The sequence below is a fragment of the Arachis hypogaea genome, chromosome 1, assembly GCF_003086295.3.
Source record: "Arachis hypogaea cultivar Tifrunner chromosome 1, arahy.Tifrunner.gnm2.J5K5, whole genome shotgun sequence".
Lineage (NCBI taxonomy): Eukaryota > Viridiplantae > Streptophyta > Magnoliopsida > Fabales > Fabaceae > Arachis > Arachis hypogaea.
The window spans coordinates 1,297,512-1,314,947 of NC_092036.1; the positions used below are offsets into that span (position 1 = coordinate 1,297,512).

At 30.6% G+C, this 17,436-nt stretch overlaps 1 protein-coding gene across 1 annotated transcript; it reads left to right on the forward strand.

Moving 5' to 3' along the window:
* The first annotated feature begins 10,078 nt into the window (after positions 1–10,078).
* LOC112789419 (pectinesterase) lies at positions 10,079–12,807 on the forward strand. Its single transcript, XM_025831302.3, has 2 exons — positions 10,079–11,089; positions 11,882–12,807. The coding sequence occupies exons 1-2, from the start codon at positions 10,180–10,182 to the stop codon at positions 12,571–12,573; spliced, it is 1,602 nt and encodes a 533-aa protein (XP_025687087.1). The 5' UTR covers positions 10,079–10,179; the 3' UTR covers positions 12,574–12,807.
* The last annotated feature ends 4,629 nt before the right edge of the window (positions 12,808–17,436 follow it).

A 17,436-nucleotide genomic window follows, 5' to 3' on the forward strand; every position in this document is an offset into this window, starting at 1 on the left:
TGAACTGACACCTGGAAATCACATATTTGAGTGTGTCGAAAAAGGAACAATTCTTGTTGGGACCAGCTTGAGACTCAGATGTCTTATACGACTTACTAACAACCCTACAGCTTGGCATTATCAAATAATTAAAGCATTTTTCGTCGGTAACCATACCCATGATTCCAGTTAACGTTAAACTATTACTTGAACATCGTCCACGATAACATTTTTTGTACCGATAAACAATTTGTTTTGTCTCTAAATAAGATTATTATGAAACTAGAAATGTAACTTCTCACAGAAATAAGTACAGACCTGACTTTTTAAACATGAAATTTGTTTATAATTAGGGGTGATAAATGGGTCATAATTTGTTGGATATTTGTTTAATTCGCTAAAAAAAAAGGTTAGTGGGGTTATAAATTTGAGATTGATATAATAAAAAAATTCGCTAAATTTATACGGTTTAATTCATAAATTTTGGCGAATTTCGACAGAACAGAACGAATTTATTCGACAGACTTTTAATTTTAAGATGATAATTTAATTTAGAATATTATTTTTGTGTTTATATTTGAAATGTTAGCTCGTTTTACTTTAAGTTATAATTTGGACTATATTTAATTGATTAGAGACTTGAACCATGTTTAATTATATGTTTTGGATAATGTTAGTTTTATTATTTTGTTTAAAAAAATTTAGTTAATAATTATGTTTATTAGATATTTATAATTATAAAGATTTTAGTGTTATTTGGAGTATCAGATGCAGAAAAAGTGAACTAATTCAGAAAAGGCTTGATAGAGTGCTTGTTGATGAATTTTGGTCCCAATTATATTATCATTCCATGGTCTTTAAACTATTAGAGACAGGTTCTGATTATGCCCCCTCTTTTTTGACACTAACTACCAACCGGAGAGATCAAAGAGGAGATTCAAGTTTTAATCCCGCTGATGTGGTGAAGAAAAAATTCATAACTTCATTAGCGAGGTTTGAAACTCATATATAGAAGGTTCATCAATATTTAAATTATTTTAGAAGCTTAAATTGGTTAGACACCGATTGGTTCTTTGGTAAAAGAACAACTTTACTAATTCTAAAAAAGAGATTATAGAAGTTACTCATCTTCTAGAACAAAAGCAAGCATCAAGTATCATGAGAGACACTAAATTACTTGAGTTTGAACAACGGTTTGAAAAATATATTTGGATGAGAAACTTTATTGAAAAGACAAATTTAGAATTAAATGGTTGAAGGAAGGAGACCAAAATACAAACTTTTTCTATAGAAAATTCAAATCTAGAACCAAAATAAATAAGATATGGGATATATGGAGAAATAATAGAGATGTGACAACAACCAATGCTGATATTACTAAGGTGGCTGAGAATTCGTTCAAGAGTATTTTCACATCTTCTAATCAGGCGGATCTTGAGCTTTTTTTCACAGACTTCGAGTCTAAAGTTACAGCTAACATGAACCGTAGGCTCAAAAGACCCATTTTTATAGAGGAGATAAAAAGAACTATTTTTAGTATCCACCCCCAGAGTACACCAGGAGAGGACGGTATAACGGCTAAATTCTTCCAATTCTACTGGGATATAGTGGGAGAAGACATGCTCTGGACTGTGAGTAGTTTCTTTGCTGGAGGTATAATTTTAAAAAATTTTAACTACACTAATATTTGTCTAGTGCCAAAGGTTCTGGATGCGAGCGATATGAATCAGATAAGGTCTATCAGTTTGTCCTCTATTGTCTACAAAATCATTTCGAAGGTATTGATTCACAGACTCCAAGGATATATGAACAAGATAATTAGCCCTATTTAAAGTGCATTTTTGAAAAGTAGACTTATTTCTGATAACATTCTTATAGTACACGAATATATGCACTACCTTAAACAAAAGAAGCGAGGTTTGGAATACGAAATGGCGCTTAAGTTTGATATGAGTAAAGCCTACAATAGGGTAGAGTGGCATTTTCTATGGTTTATTATGGAGAAGTTGGGTTTTGAATCGAGATTCATGGATTGAATTCGTGAATTGTTGACAACCATTTCTTATACTGTTGTTGTGGAAAGTCAGCCCTATAATTTTTTTAAACCAAATAGAGACATCTGTCAAAGCGACCCTCTATTCCTTTTTTCTTATTATGTGAAGAAGGACTTTCCTTCTTGCTACACAAAGTAGAGCAAAACAGTCTCATTCAAAAAATTCAGATAAACAGAAGATGTCCAACTATAAATCATTTGCTATTCGCTGATGATTCGATTGTATTCGGTAAATCCTTGAAAAATAGTTCTGCCTCTATTTTAAAATTATTGAGATCTTATGAGAGTTTCAGTGGACAAAGAGTTAATCTTAATAAATTGGCCATGTTTTTCAGTAATAACACTCCAGAGCTGATTAGAACGTCCCTAGCAGACAGTTGAATATTTCTCACATAGTTGCATATGATAAATATTTAGGTCTACCTTTCCTTGTCAACCGCTCTAAGAAAGTCACCTTCAACTTAATCAAAAATAATGTTCTCAAAAGGATACAAGGATAGAAAATGTGCTTGTTATCTAATGGAGGAAGACAGGTATTATTCTGAGCAGTTGGTGAAGCCATACCAATATACATATGGTCATGTTTTAAACTTTCGGACAACTTGTTAAATGAAATTCACAGTATTCTAACCCAGTTATGGTGAGGGTAGCAAGGTTCTGAAAGGTGAATGGTGTGGATTAGTTGGGATAAGATGACTAGACCTAAGAAAGAAGGCGGGCTTGGTTTTAAAGATCTCAGGATTCAAAACCTGGCTCTTTTAGATAAATAGTGTTGAAAAATCATGACTCAACCTAACTCTTTTCTTTCTAGAATACTTAAAGGTAAATACTTCAGATTTAATTCTATCCTTACAGCAGAAGTAGGAACCTTACCTTCTTGTGGTTGGCAAAGTATTTTTGAAGGAAGGCGTTATAAAGAAAGACATTAGTTGAAAAGTAAGTTCTGGTGATATCTGAATCCTCAATAAACCATAGCTTCCTCCTCCTTATCCCTTCACTATTCTATCATTTGCGGCACTACTATCAGATAGTTACCATCTGTTATAGGTGAAAGACCTATTTTTTTCAAATAAATAATGAAATCAAATATTAATTTCAAATCTTTTTGCTCTAAAAATTGCTCAATGAATCATCTTCATAACCTCATGATAAGGTGAAGACACAATTCAATGGGTAATAAATTAAGTAAAAACATATGATGTGGCATTAAGGTACATGATTGTTTACCAATTTTATCATATCTCCATTGAATTTTGTCCGAATTTCATGCAACATAGCCGGTTTGAAGCCATTTATGGAAGCTATGAGAATCCTCACAATATTTTGCTTTTTGCGTGAAAAATCCTCCATGGTAAGCTTCCTGTTTTACTTCTCATCCACCAGCAGTTTCCATCCACTCCGACAACTTGTCCCATCTGCAAGTTAGCTCCAGAATCACTCATACACTGTCTATCTTTTTGTGGAGACGTTAATCTAGTGTGGAAGAAGAGTTCTTTGACTTACCTCATTCCAAACCATAGATGTTCCTTGTTCTTTGATTGGTGGAGGGATTCGTTGTTACAAATTGGATTTCAAGAAACAAGCCATCAAAGAGCTTGACTGGTTTTGATTATAGCTTAGAATATTTTGAAGGAGAGGTGTCAACGAGTCTTTGAGCATGTTTAGGAGCCTCCGGAAAAAGTATTAGCAACATCGCTTAAGTTGAACTAGGAGCTATTAATTTCACCTTATGCATAGTGCCTTAAGATTTCTTCCTTATCTACTTTTTTATGCTATTTTCTTTTTACAATTTCACCTATTCGTGAATATTTTGGAATCCTCTTTTTTCTATTTTGAGTAAAGTATGGTTTTTCTCCCTAACATTTGGGATAAGTCCTATTTGTGTCCCTAACATTTAAATCGTCCTATTTGTATCCCTAACGTTTATAAAAGTGATTCAATGTTATCCTACTATCAATTATACTAACAAATCAGATTATATTTTTCAATTATTATCATTTGGATGTATTCATTCTCAATTAGGTCTCACTTTGATGTGTTCGATTTTAATATTATACCCACTATTTGTGTTTAGATTCAATTATGTCCCTAGAAAAGTGAATTATGTAAATGTTGTAGGAATTAGTTTCAACTTTTGATGAGCTATTTTTCGGAGTGGATCATCGATTTTATCCCAAACATTTGTATTCTAACTTTAAGAAGAGATTTTTAAAACTCAAACTAAAGCATTCATGATGTGTAATTGACGGCAGGATAACATTGAACCACTTTTACAAACGTTAGGGATACAAATAGGACGATTTAAACGTTATGGACACAAAGAGGATTTACCCCAAACGTTGGGAACAAAAACAATACTTTACTCTTCTATTTTTCTTGTCCTGACTTTTGAACATTATATTATTTAATTTTTTATTGACTAAAATACCACTATTATCTTTAAAAAAAATAATTTCTTTCAAAAAAGAGAGAATGAATTGGCAAACTTAGCTCGCCAACCCGTCAATCTTCTATTAGGCAAAGTGAAGTAAAAATTTTGGAACAGCTTCAATAGACAGCACGAGACGAACTTTTAATGGGACGGAATAGGATAAGATGAATTAGTCCACTTGCCATCCCTATTTATGATTGATATAAACATATAATATGATAATTAAAAAATAATTAATTATTTAAATATTAATAAATATTAGTATATTTTTAATGAGTCAAAGTAAATTATTTATTTTTATTTATTATAATAGTGTAGTCTTTATTTATATTATTTTATTATTATTAATATTTATTAATACTCACTACTATTTAAATAGTCAATTATTTTTTAATTATCATTTATATATTTGTATGAGTGATGGGAGTTATAGTTAAGTTGTGCCTAACAAATAATAATGACAAAAACAAGAAAGAGATGGATTAAATTAAGAATTTAAAACCGTCAAAATAAAAAATTAGCCCAACCTGTACCATTGAATCGACACATTCGGGTAGAACGGATCAATACTTTATTTTTTAAAATGAAAAGAATATTTTGATAATAAACAAAATCCTAAAAATTAAATATCTCACAGCTGCTTTCTTTTAATTTTTTCAAAATAAATATTTTACATATTTTATTTAGAAATATAGGTAATTTAGATACAATTTATCTTTTTATATCATATTATCTCGTTTACAATATAAACGATTTAATTATGAATATATCTCATTTATAGTGTAAATGAGATAAGACATAGATTTTAAACACATAAAACATGTGATACATAAAAAGTTACGTGCTTAACATATCTTGTTTACACTATAAACGAGATATGTATAAAGAGAAGACAAGCACACTATAAATGAGATATGACCATAATTTAATCGTTTACACTATAAACAAAATATAGTACAATAAATTTAAATCGGTTATATAAGGAGATGCAAGTATTAGCTTTCCTCACAAACATATCAGTTCCTTTTCTCCATTCTTTCAATAAGTTTAGTAAAAATGCCTAGTGATGAATATATATTTATGAGTATAATCCTAATTGTCACATAAAAAATAGTTATGATAGAGTTGTATTTGAGTGTGATAATCCTATCATTTTGCACACTCATCATTTAAGTTTTCTGTCTGAGTCAAAGAGCCTAATCTTGACGAGCATAAATGCTAATATAGGACAAAGAAAATTGGAAGAGTTCGATATAGGTTGTTAATTAACACCGATAGAAAATAGAGTATTTTATTTTTTTATTTTTTTTTTTACTCGACGGTAATAAGCATGTGCACCTAATGTTTGATGTCCATGGGAGAATCATGGCCCAACAAGTGATGGAGTTTTCTGCAAAGGTTGGTAACATAGGTGGTAGTGGTTCTAGGTATTCGAATTTTGTCTAAAATTACCCAACTCTTACACTATCTCCTATGCACTGTGCTAGTCTAGTGGAACACATTGACGTGGATATTGATGAGTCGGATGAAGAATATGTCGCGGATAACAATGAAAGTAGTTCTACTGAGGATGAGGAGAAATTTGTGCCTGAGACCCCCCGGTAGATGGATCAGTTCGATATCTTTTGCCTGTCCCACAATCAATTATGGAGTTGTCGCTACTGTAGCTAGCCACTATCACACGTTGAATCTTGACACGATGTATAAGAATACTCTATTTTTCAATATAGGAGGAGATGATTACATCATAGATGACAGTGTAAAATTTTGCATTGGTTATAGATTCAAGAGCAGGAAGACTGTCATACTAGGTGTGAAAAGTTATAACATTCGGAGGAGTGCCGAGTATAGGGTCGTGGAGTCTGATAAAGCAAATTAAAGTACCATGTGTATTGGATATAATTTGCAGCAGGATGTCTTTAGAATTTCCGTGTTGCACTTTGACAGAATCTTGGATATTGGTAAGCCACTTCTTAATGTCTCAAAGAAGTTTATTGTTCATTAAAACCAATAAAATCAATCAAACTACCCTAACTAGATGCTTCTTTATTAAAAGAAGAAAATAACAACACTAATCTCAAAGTCAATCGCTTCAACAATATGCCATGTCGTATTCAGCTTGTTGATATTATCTGACCATGCATTTGTGCACATCATAGTATCCAACAAACTCAAATATTTTAAGACAAAGCTCTAAGATAGAGAAGAAAATCCAAAAGGAGTGAAAATAACAAATGAGGGACGGTGTCAACGAGTTGCTTATATAGGTCACACTTGAACATATCTCGTTTACTTAACATACGTGTACCCGTGATATCTTCAGAAGTGTATGTACTTTATCTCGTTTATAGTATAGACGAGATATATTCATAATTAAATTATTTACACTATAAATAGGATAAGTAGCAGGACACAAAAAATAAATTATGTTCAAATTATCTATACTCTAAATAAAATATTTATTTTAAAAAATCTATTTCTTCTCATTCTCTCTTTATCGTCTTTGCTCTCAGACATAAGTAACACGAAGATCAACAACATCGCCAATCCCCAAACATAGTTAAGATTTAATTTTCACTATATCAACTAATGATACAAGATAATATTTATCTTAAACTTCTTATCCTTTTTCAATTCAAATACAATTATCTAAAACCTTTAAATATTTTTTTTCAAGTCTTTTTAAATTGAAAAACAATTCAAATCACAAAAGATTTAAATATTTAAATATTTTTTCCAAAGATTCTCAGATACACTTTGATCACTCTAAAATCATATTAAAGAGTATACAAACATTTTCTTTTATCAAAGATAATATGTTATTAATGCAATAAACGGTCCACTAAAAACTACATACAAAGACATAATTGAAAAAATCTAACAAAAGTCAAAATTCAAATGTAATTGAATTATATCGAGTTGGGAGAGTAACTTCTTTATTTTTACAGAAACAATTTTATTGTCTTTTCTCTCACGAAGAACACTATGCCAAACTCAGCTTCTTCTTCTCTTTTGCATGAATTGACAGACCACTTCAACACACATTCAAGATGTCTTTCATTTTTTATTGAAGACCAATTCATTCCTTGTTTTTCAAATTTGCCAGCATAAATTTGCTGCTAGCTCTATTTCATTTGAGTAATTGTAATTTCTATGCCTGATTGCTTGTATTAACTCTGACCATCGTTCTCATATTTTCACTTGTTGTGCAGGATCAAAAAATCCAGCTCTGCGAGCTTCCGTCGCTTCCGCTGAATTCGGACAGTAAAAAATATAGCGACTCGCTGTTTCTTTGTGCTTGACAACGAGCACAAATCAAGTTAGAAGAAGTAATTCCGGAGTGCATCTTTTTGTTGACTGTTAAGTCTTCATGAACCATCTTTTAAATAAAATTTTTAATTCTAGGTTGGCTTATTCTCCAAATCTCTTTCTGCTTGCGTCGATCAAGGAAGAATTTTGCTCGAGAATAGTATAAGAGAAAGGCTACTTGGTATCCTGACGCTACAGAATATCTACCGTTGTTAGTCCACATTCAGGTTAGTTTATCTTTGCCTTCACTTATAGGAGTATTGAGGATTGCTTTAGCAATTTTTGGTTGAAAATTACTATTTTTACCTGGTCTTAAGTTTTGTTAGGCAAAATTAGTCTGAGACCCATTAAAAAATTTTGTCATTATTTTGGGTAACAATAGGCATACTTGCAGCGTATTCTTTGACCCAAAAGTCTATCTGAATGTTTACTGTATTTTTTCTATCAATTTTTTAGATTAGCATTTTTTTAGGATTTTTCTGTCCTCCATGACACTCCTCCAATCCCATAATGGGTTATTTCTTATTTCTGCTCTCTATTTTTTTATCCTCACCAAAACTATAAGATAGTACGATATAACTCTTACATTAAAATATTAGACAATCAAAAAAAGCTTAACATATAAATGAGAATTACTGTAATTACTGTTTTTATTAAAACCTCTCTACCACTAAAAAAAGTAGAGCCTATTTTTACTGTTAAAATTTTTTATTGATCTTATATTAAAAAAAATAGAGCTTGTTTTTATTGTTAAAGTTTTTGATTGACCTTATTTTTAATTTAGTTAAAAGAAACTCTCTTTAAACCTTAAACAATTAAGGACGATATCTCCAAATACTTATTTTGATTTTCGATATGCAGAATCATAAGAATATTAACCAATTGATCTTGGGTTTGAATCGTGTATTTTTACCAGAAAATAGAGGATTTGAAAATCCATACATACACATACACATATACATTAGTAACATACCCATGTAAATATGGTGGGAGTTAGTCTTTGGAGCCTTTGAATTCTTTATATTTTTACATGTTTTAATAATGCTTATTTAATTATATAATATTTTTTTCTAGTACGACTCTCCTTTAATTTCCAACATTTCTGGATCCGTTTGTTACAATGTCTCTCCGTTTCCCTAACAAAGAGGTTAGAACTCATCTCATCTTGCCGGATAAGAGCTATATATAATTTGGCATATCATTATTCAACTCAAGAACGCTACCAATTATAAGAGATTCTAACTGCAATTAACCAAAGTGACTCCAACTCGAAAGAACTGATTTGCATACCCATTAAAGTTTGTTGTCTATCCTCCAAAAGTGATAATAACAACTATAAAATAGAAAACTAATCTTTGTGGATGGGCTATTATCATTCTTAATAAATGCATGCATCACGTCAACTTTGTTTTGAAATATGACGTTCAAGAAAATTCTCGACATACAATAACATATTTTCTGGTGGCCTAGCTTGCACTGCACGTACGCTTCAAAATAAATTTAAAATATAATTATTTTTGTTTAGCATTAGCTTAGCTTGCACCTGTCAAAATTAAGTTAGATTGTAATTAATTTTCTTTTCATAAATACTAATTAATTGTATATTTATAATTAATGTTTAAACTCCTAGCATATGACATTACTATGGATAAGCAATAATAAAAAGTCCTCCCATTATGAATTCAACTAAATATTTATTACCTAGCTACTTTTTTAATCTATACATTCTAATATGTAAGACAAAAATGCTATTTAAAAATAATTGTTCTGATATTCAAAAATAAAACGTGCAGTGGTCACTATAATTTAAATTAGCTATATTAGATATATATTAAAATTAATATTAAAATTAATTATTACTATAAAATATACATTATAAACGAATTAATTACATATATATTTATATATAAATATATAATAACTGATTTTAGTGTATAAAATAATATTTTTATATTTAAATAAGTGTCACATTTTAGTTATAAATAAAAGTATCATATGAATATAGAATAAATTTTCAAATAATGGTCCTTAATTATAGCAGACAATTAGGTTTTGGAAAACCAAATTAAACCATGATTTATTTAATTTTTATTATTTTGCAGATGAACTACTATACTTTTTTTATATTTTAATTGACACGTAGATAGATCATAAACCACATTGCCCTTAAATAGGTTATTAGTCAGCAACTTTAGAAAATACAAAACCCACATTAATACCTCAACTGTATTGTATCACTCACAAATAAGAATTATCCATACCTTTCTGGCCTATAAATAGCACATCTTCACTGGCACTTTTCATTCATCAGCATTCAACAATAATCCAAATATATACAAGCTAAGAATATAATTCTCTCATTGCTACCTATCTAGGTTGCCTTATTATTGGTCATTTCATTTTCATAATGGGGGGCAACTTGGTCATTGCATACATTATTTTATCCTTTTATCCTCTTTTCATTATTGTGCATGGCACTGATAATAAGTTATCATGCAATCAAACTCCATATCCCACTCTATGTAACCATTACATTATTGGCACTACCAATTATTCAATTTCCTCTTCTTATTATTCCTTCCATGACATGGCCCTTAAGGTCACCATGGACCAAGCAATAGTAGCACACAAACTTGTCTCATCAACCATGGAATCCAACGATTTCAAAGACAAGAGAGCCAAGTCCGCATGGGAAGATTGTTTGGAACTCTATGAGAATACAATCTATCAGCTCAACCGTTCAATGAGCTCAAACAATTTAAACGACAGGTTAACATGGCAAAGTGCTTCTATTGCCAATCAACAAACATGCCAAAACGGTTTTCTTGATTCTAACCTTTCATCTCACTACCTAAACTACTTTCCATCCATTTCAACCAACTTATCCAACTTGCTCAGCAACTCTTTGGCCATTACCAATACATTAACGTCCTTCACTTCGTTACCAAAACACCCGGTTGCTCGCGGCGGTCGAAAATTGCTTTCTTTTAATGGCTTCCCAGAGTGGCTATCTCCTTCCGACAGGAGGCTTCTTCAGGCTTTGCCGGGAACGGCGGCACCGAAGGCGGACATTGTGGTGGCACAGGACGGGAGTGGGAATTACAAGAGTGTTTCGGAGGGCGTGGCGGCGGCCGGTAGGGTGAGTAAGAATGGTCGAGTGGTTGTGTACGTGAAAGCTGGCGTTTACCGAGAGAGTGTGAAGATAAAGGGAGGTATAAAGAATTTGATGATGTTTGGGGATGGTATCGGAGTTACCATTATTACAGGTAGCAAGAATTATGAAGACGGCTCCACCACTGTTGGTTCAGCTACTTTTAGTAAGTACCTTATATATATCAATATCATTTTCTTATTATTGATTTATTTCATTAATTGTTATAGAGTTCACACCTTTTTTCCGATTATTTTTAACTTTTAAATTTTAATTTTTTTTTAAATAATAAAAATTAAAAAAAATTATAATAAAAAATTAATTAATATTAATTATTTAAAAATTTTAGTTTTCTATACTTATTATATATATATATATATATATATATTATTAGTTATTGTACTAAATTATTATTATTTTTAATAAATAATGTTAATTTCCTTTGAGAATTGAAAGCCGCTATAACTTATCACAATAGGCTTACAAACTTCTTTCTTTTATATATAAAGTAAGAAATATATAGATTATTCAAGTTGAAAAATAATTGATAGTGTAAAATATTTTTTATAATAATTATTAGTTGTATTTATTTTTTAAGAATGATTACATGGCTAATTATAATATAAATATATAATTGATTTAAATATATATAATTATTTTATATTAATTAAATATTAAAATATTAATTATTATTAAATTTATAATTTTAATAAAAATTTTATGATAAAAATTATATATAAAATTAATAATTTAATCAAATATGTTAAATTATCTAACTATTTTAACTATCTAACTTTGTAAAAAAAAAAAAAAAACATTTTTACGTGAGTTTTCAATAATTTTATCATAGGTGAAGTTTATTAAACATTACTAGCTTCTTCGGTTAAGAGTAATTTAGAGTAAGTTGATGCATTGAAGTAGCGTTAGTTTGTGGTTTGACTGGGTTCCTTTGATTCAGCGGTGTCGAGTGATGGGTTCATCGCTAGGGACTTAACAATTGAGAACAGTGCTGGGCCACAGAAGCACCAAGCGGTGGCACTTCTTTCCAGCTCCGATCACTCCGTCTTCTACCGCTGTAGCTTCAGAGGCTACCAAGACACCTTATACGTCCTTTCCCAACGCCAATTCTACCGCGACTGCGACATCTACGGCACCATAGATTTCATCTTCGGTGACGCCGTCGCCCTCTTCCAAAACTGCAACATCTTCTTGAGAAAACCAATGAGTAAGCAACAGAACGCAGTCACAGCACAAGGGAGAACCGATCCCAACGAGAACACCGGCATTGTCATCCACAACTGCCGTATCATGGCGGCTTCAGATCTGAAGCCAGTTCAGGGATCTGTGAAGTGCTTCCTCGGGCGGCCGTGGCAGAAGTACTCAAGAACGGTGGTGGTGAAGAGTAGCCTGGACGGTTTGATTGAAGCGGCAGGGTGGATGCCATGGGCGGGAAGCTTTGCCTTGAATACATTGTATTATGGAGAGTATATGAATATTGGAGCTGGTGCTAACACTGCAGGCAGGGTTAAATGGCCTGGCTTTCATGTTATTACCAACCCTTCTGAGGCTTTGAAATTTACTGTTGCTAATTTCTTGGATGGTGGATCCTGGATTCCTGGCACTGGTGTTCCCTTTGAAACTGGCCTTTGAACTTGTCAATTTAATTTCATTAGTTGTGGGTGTGTCTTGGGTGTCCCTCTGTCTATAGTGTTAGTTCAAATTTGTGTTCCCTTAGGACAGGGGAGTGATTGGGAAAATGTGTATAGGATTAATATGTTGTAGGTTCAAAGTCTTCAATTTAATTTCACTAAATTTGTAATTATATACTTATTGAAAAAAATTTTATATCTCCATAATGAATATTTGATTCTGATTATTTGATAATTCAGATTGATCAGGGATTAACTAAATTCAATTAAGAAAGATAATGATGGTAATCAATAATAAAATTTAAGTCTTTTTTATAACTAAATTTAACTAAGTTTGTTTAAATTTACCAAAATTTAATTTTATTAATAGAACGTGAATATAGGCTCTAATTACATGAAATACTTTTTGCTTTTTTTCGCATTTTTCCTCTTTCTTCTTCTCATCCTCTTTCTTCTTCACATTCTTCTCCCTCTTTCTTCTTTGCGTGTTTCCTTCTCATCGTTATTCTTTTATTATTTTTACGGCATTTTTTTTCTTTTCTTCCTAGTAATTTTGCATCATTATACGTTTTTTTTATTCTTTGTTTGATTTATTTTTATTTTTATTATTGTTAAAAGAGTAAATGAGAAAGTAAAACAAAAAGAAAAAATGAATAAGAAAAGAAGAAGACAATAATGATGAAAAAAAGAAGAAAGAAGAGGAGGAGTTTTGAGTTATCATTAAATAATTTTGGTGCATTCTGAATTTAAATAAGGTGAACTTTTGGTCTGTGCTTGTTTTGAATTGAGTTTATTTGTGTATCATCGTCATTAAATAATTTCGGTGTATTTTGGATTTAAATAAGGTGCATTTTTTTCCTAAACTTGTTTTGAACTAAATTTGTTTGTGTGTCGTCATCATTAATTAATTACGGTACATTCTGGATTTAAATAAGGTGTACTTTAAGTCTAAACTTGTTTTAAACCAAGTTTGTTTGTGTGTCATCATTGTTAAGAAATTTCGATGCATTCTGGATTTGAACTATATATATATATATATATATAAAGAAGACAACGATGATGTCAATAACAATAATGAAAGGAAAAAAACAACGATGATGTCAATAACAATAATGAAAGGAAAAAATGAGGGAAAAAAATGAGAAAAAAAAGCAACAACAACTTCTTCTTTAAAAATGTTAAAAGTCATTCCAACCTTTTAGTATAAACTGTTCATCAACATCATAGAAAAAACATTGAAAACTATTCTTGATTAAACCAAAATGTATTTTCAAATGCATCGAAACTAGGAACAAAAATAGATTCAACAAAAAATTCAAAAAACCTAAATTATATTCAAATTTAAACCTTCAACTATGAACACCAAGTTTCACAAACAAAAACGAAATTGTTCAACTACAAGAGCATCAAATACTAACGAACTACATTAACGAAATTTAAACCAAACCTCATCTACTTAATTCGTTTTAAAACAATAATTCAATTCATCCTAGTTTAATTGACAGTGTAAACTTACATCATTCATTATCTTCGAAAATGAAATATCTGTTCAAACCTAATTCACAGTTTGATTTAAAAAAATACTGATCTAAATGTTCAATTCAGATTAAAGAGTATTAATCGTAAACAAAGAGAATGCAGAGAATGAAGAGAACACAAAAAACGCAGAAAAGGAAGAAAACCTATAAAATGTAAAAAACGCTGAAAAAATTTGAAAAAAAATACGAAATTCACATAAAAAAGGCAGTTATATAGTTGCATGTTAAGTCAAAAGGTTGTTAGAGATAATGTCGCGTGGAGCTGAATTAAGTTATAGCAACTTAGTTGAACTTAATTGATTAAATGACCTAAAGATAAAGATTTATTAAATCAATCAATAAATAAGAGCAATTTAAGATGATAATTTTTTTTGGTGACTAGATGATAAATTTAAAAGATTAGTTAGTTTTGATTTGAGTATAAGGCAAATATATATATATATATATATATATATATATATATATATATATATATCATTTAATATATTTTTATAAATAAAAAAACTCATAATTTCAGCTTAGTTTTTTTCATGGACTTAAAAGACATAAAATAGATGAAAAATCGACAAAGATATAAGGGATAATTCTATATGATGACGAGGTTTTTGGCGAAGAAAATAAAATAAATATATAATTTATTTTAAAGAATTAATAAAAATAAAATGATTTATTTTTTTAAAAATGTATTTAATTATGTTTAAAAAGTTGATTTTTGTGGTCATTTTTCTTTTGTACCATAACATGTCTTAAATGTAAAAGTTTATAAAATGCGTACATTTTGTTGAATTGTCTGTATATCGAATACATTTTGAATATGATGTTTATTCAACACATGTATTTATTTTAATATTCAACACTTGAAATGAATTTTAAAATAGTATATATTATTATTTATTAAAATAAAAAATTAATTAAAATATTTTATACAATTAAAAATTAATAAAAATATTTAATAATATTAGTTTGTATTTTAATATAAAAAATTATTACAATTTTTTTGAAAATTACTTTATATTTTTATAAATATAACATGTCTCTATATCTTGAAAAAAAATAAAATCAATATGTTTACGTTTCTATATCATATCATGTCCTATATTTATATCAATGTCCGTACTTCCTAAATAAAAGCTCTTCGGAATTAATCCACAAAATATGCACAACACAATGGGATAGCTGACCCACTTTTTATATATATAGAAAATAAGCTTCGTCTTTTGTATAAAACACGGACTGAGCCTTTCTGTTAAATAGTTTAGTCCATAGTTGTTAAAACTAGACCTTTTAAGAAAAAAATTCGATCAAAGTTGGATTAAATCAGTCAAAATTATACAAATTATTAACGCAAGTTGGCATATATGAATGACGGTCTGTGTCTCTTAACTATTTTTTTTTGGTTTGATATTTATTGGAGGATGGAAAAATTAGTCATTGGACTTTCGATCTGATGAATACCTTAATGCAAGCCAAAAAAAAATTATACAAATCAGAATTGTTAGAATTAACAAAAAAACCTCCTCTTAGATTTAAACTTGGGTCTTCTTACATATGCAACAACTCGGCTATTACTAGGCCAAACTATTTTTCATTGCATTTGGCCTTTTTTAAAATATATATATATAACATATATGAATTAAATTATAAATTTTAAACTTATATTTATTTATTACTAATAACTTATCAGTTGAACTAATAATTTAGTCACTTCGATTTAATTTCTGACAGCTATAGTTTAGCTAATAAGCTTAATTTTCATAGTAAAATAAATTATATGTGATAATACACATGATTGGATTACAAGAAATATGATCCAAATTATAGAGGTTAGGCCCAATTTCACAAAATTTGAAGAATCAAACTTACTAAAATTGTGATGAGATTCTAAAACTGGTGGCAAAATATGTAACTTTCATAACTTAACGTCTGAGACAATGGGTAAAGAACCCTAAGTAGTGTGTAAGAGTGTATTACCAAAAAAAAGTGTGTAAGAGTGCTATGAGAGTATGTGAGAGCTATATGAAAAAAAAAAAGAAAGAAAAAAAAAAGAAAAAAAGTTTACTAAGACAGAAGAAAGCAACCCAATATGTGCTAAAGGTAATACCATAACAAGGAAAAGAATAGTTGTTGCACAAACTTGGAGAGAAAGGAATTGAAATCACAACATTCTAGTACCAGTCATGAGGATAAAAATAAAAGACAAAGGGTGAATTATGGTTGAATAGTACACCCATCCAAATCCTATATAAAGCAGAAAGGACAAGCACAAAAACAACATTGCAACTACCAAACAAGTAGAAAACCACACCCCTTCCACATCATTAATATTAAAATACACTACCTATATATTATGTGCCTACAAGAAACGAAATGGGTTGGTGCAAAGGCTAGGGAGTTGGATTCTTCTGGTTTCAAACTTTGGTATACAGGAAAGGTGAAGAATAGGAATGGAGTTGGAATAATTGTGGATAAGCAGTTGAAGAAGGACGTAGTTGATGTCAAGAGGGTGGGAGATCGGATCATCTCTATCAAACTTGTGGTGGAGGGAGGTGCTTTTCATGTGATTAGCGCCTATGCACCGCAAGTGGGTTCGGACGAACAACACAAGATAAGGTTTTGGGAGGATCTAGAGAGTTTAGTTCAAGGCATATCTTTGGGAGATAAGATTTTCTTAGGAGGAGATTTAAATGGCCATGTTGGGAGAGAAGTGACTGGATATGGGAGTATTCACGGAGGCCATGGTTTCGGGGTGATCAATGCCGAGGGTAAAACTATTTTGGACTTTTCCTCAACTTTTGATCTTCTCATCGCAAATACATGTTTTAAAAAAAGAGACGAACATCTTATAACCTACAAGAGTGGCATGACAAGCTCTCAAATCGACTTCTTCTTGTTGAGGAGAGTCGACCGGAAATTTTGCATTAACTGTAAAATTATTCCGGGAGAGAGTTTGACAACACAACATAGGGTGCTCGTCATGGATTTTCGCGTTGAGCAAAAGTTGAGGAAAAGACATCATACGAAGAACCCAAGGACGAGGTGGTGGCGGATGAAAGGTGAGGAACAAAGAAGCTTCCTAAGACGGGTAGGAGAAGAGGCAAGGTGGGATGGGAATGGAAGCGCGGAAGAGATGTGGAGGGAGATGGCAGAAGTTATTAGAAGAACAGCAAAAGAAAGTTTTGGTGAATCTAAAGGAATAGGACCAAGAGACAAGGAGTCCTGGTGGTGGAATGCGAGTATACAAGAAAAGATAAAGATAAAAAGAGAATGTTTTAAAGAGTGGTCTTTATGCCGCAATGCAGATAACTGGGAAAAATATAAGGCGGCTA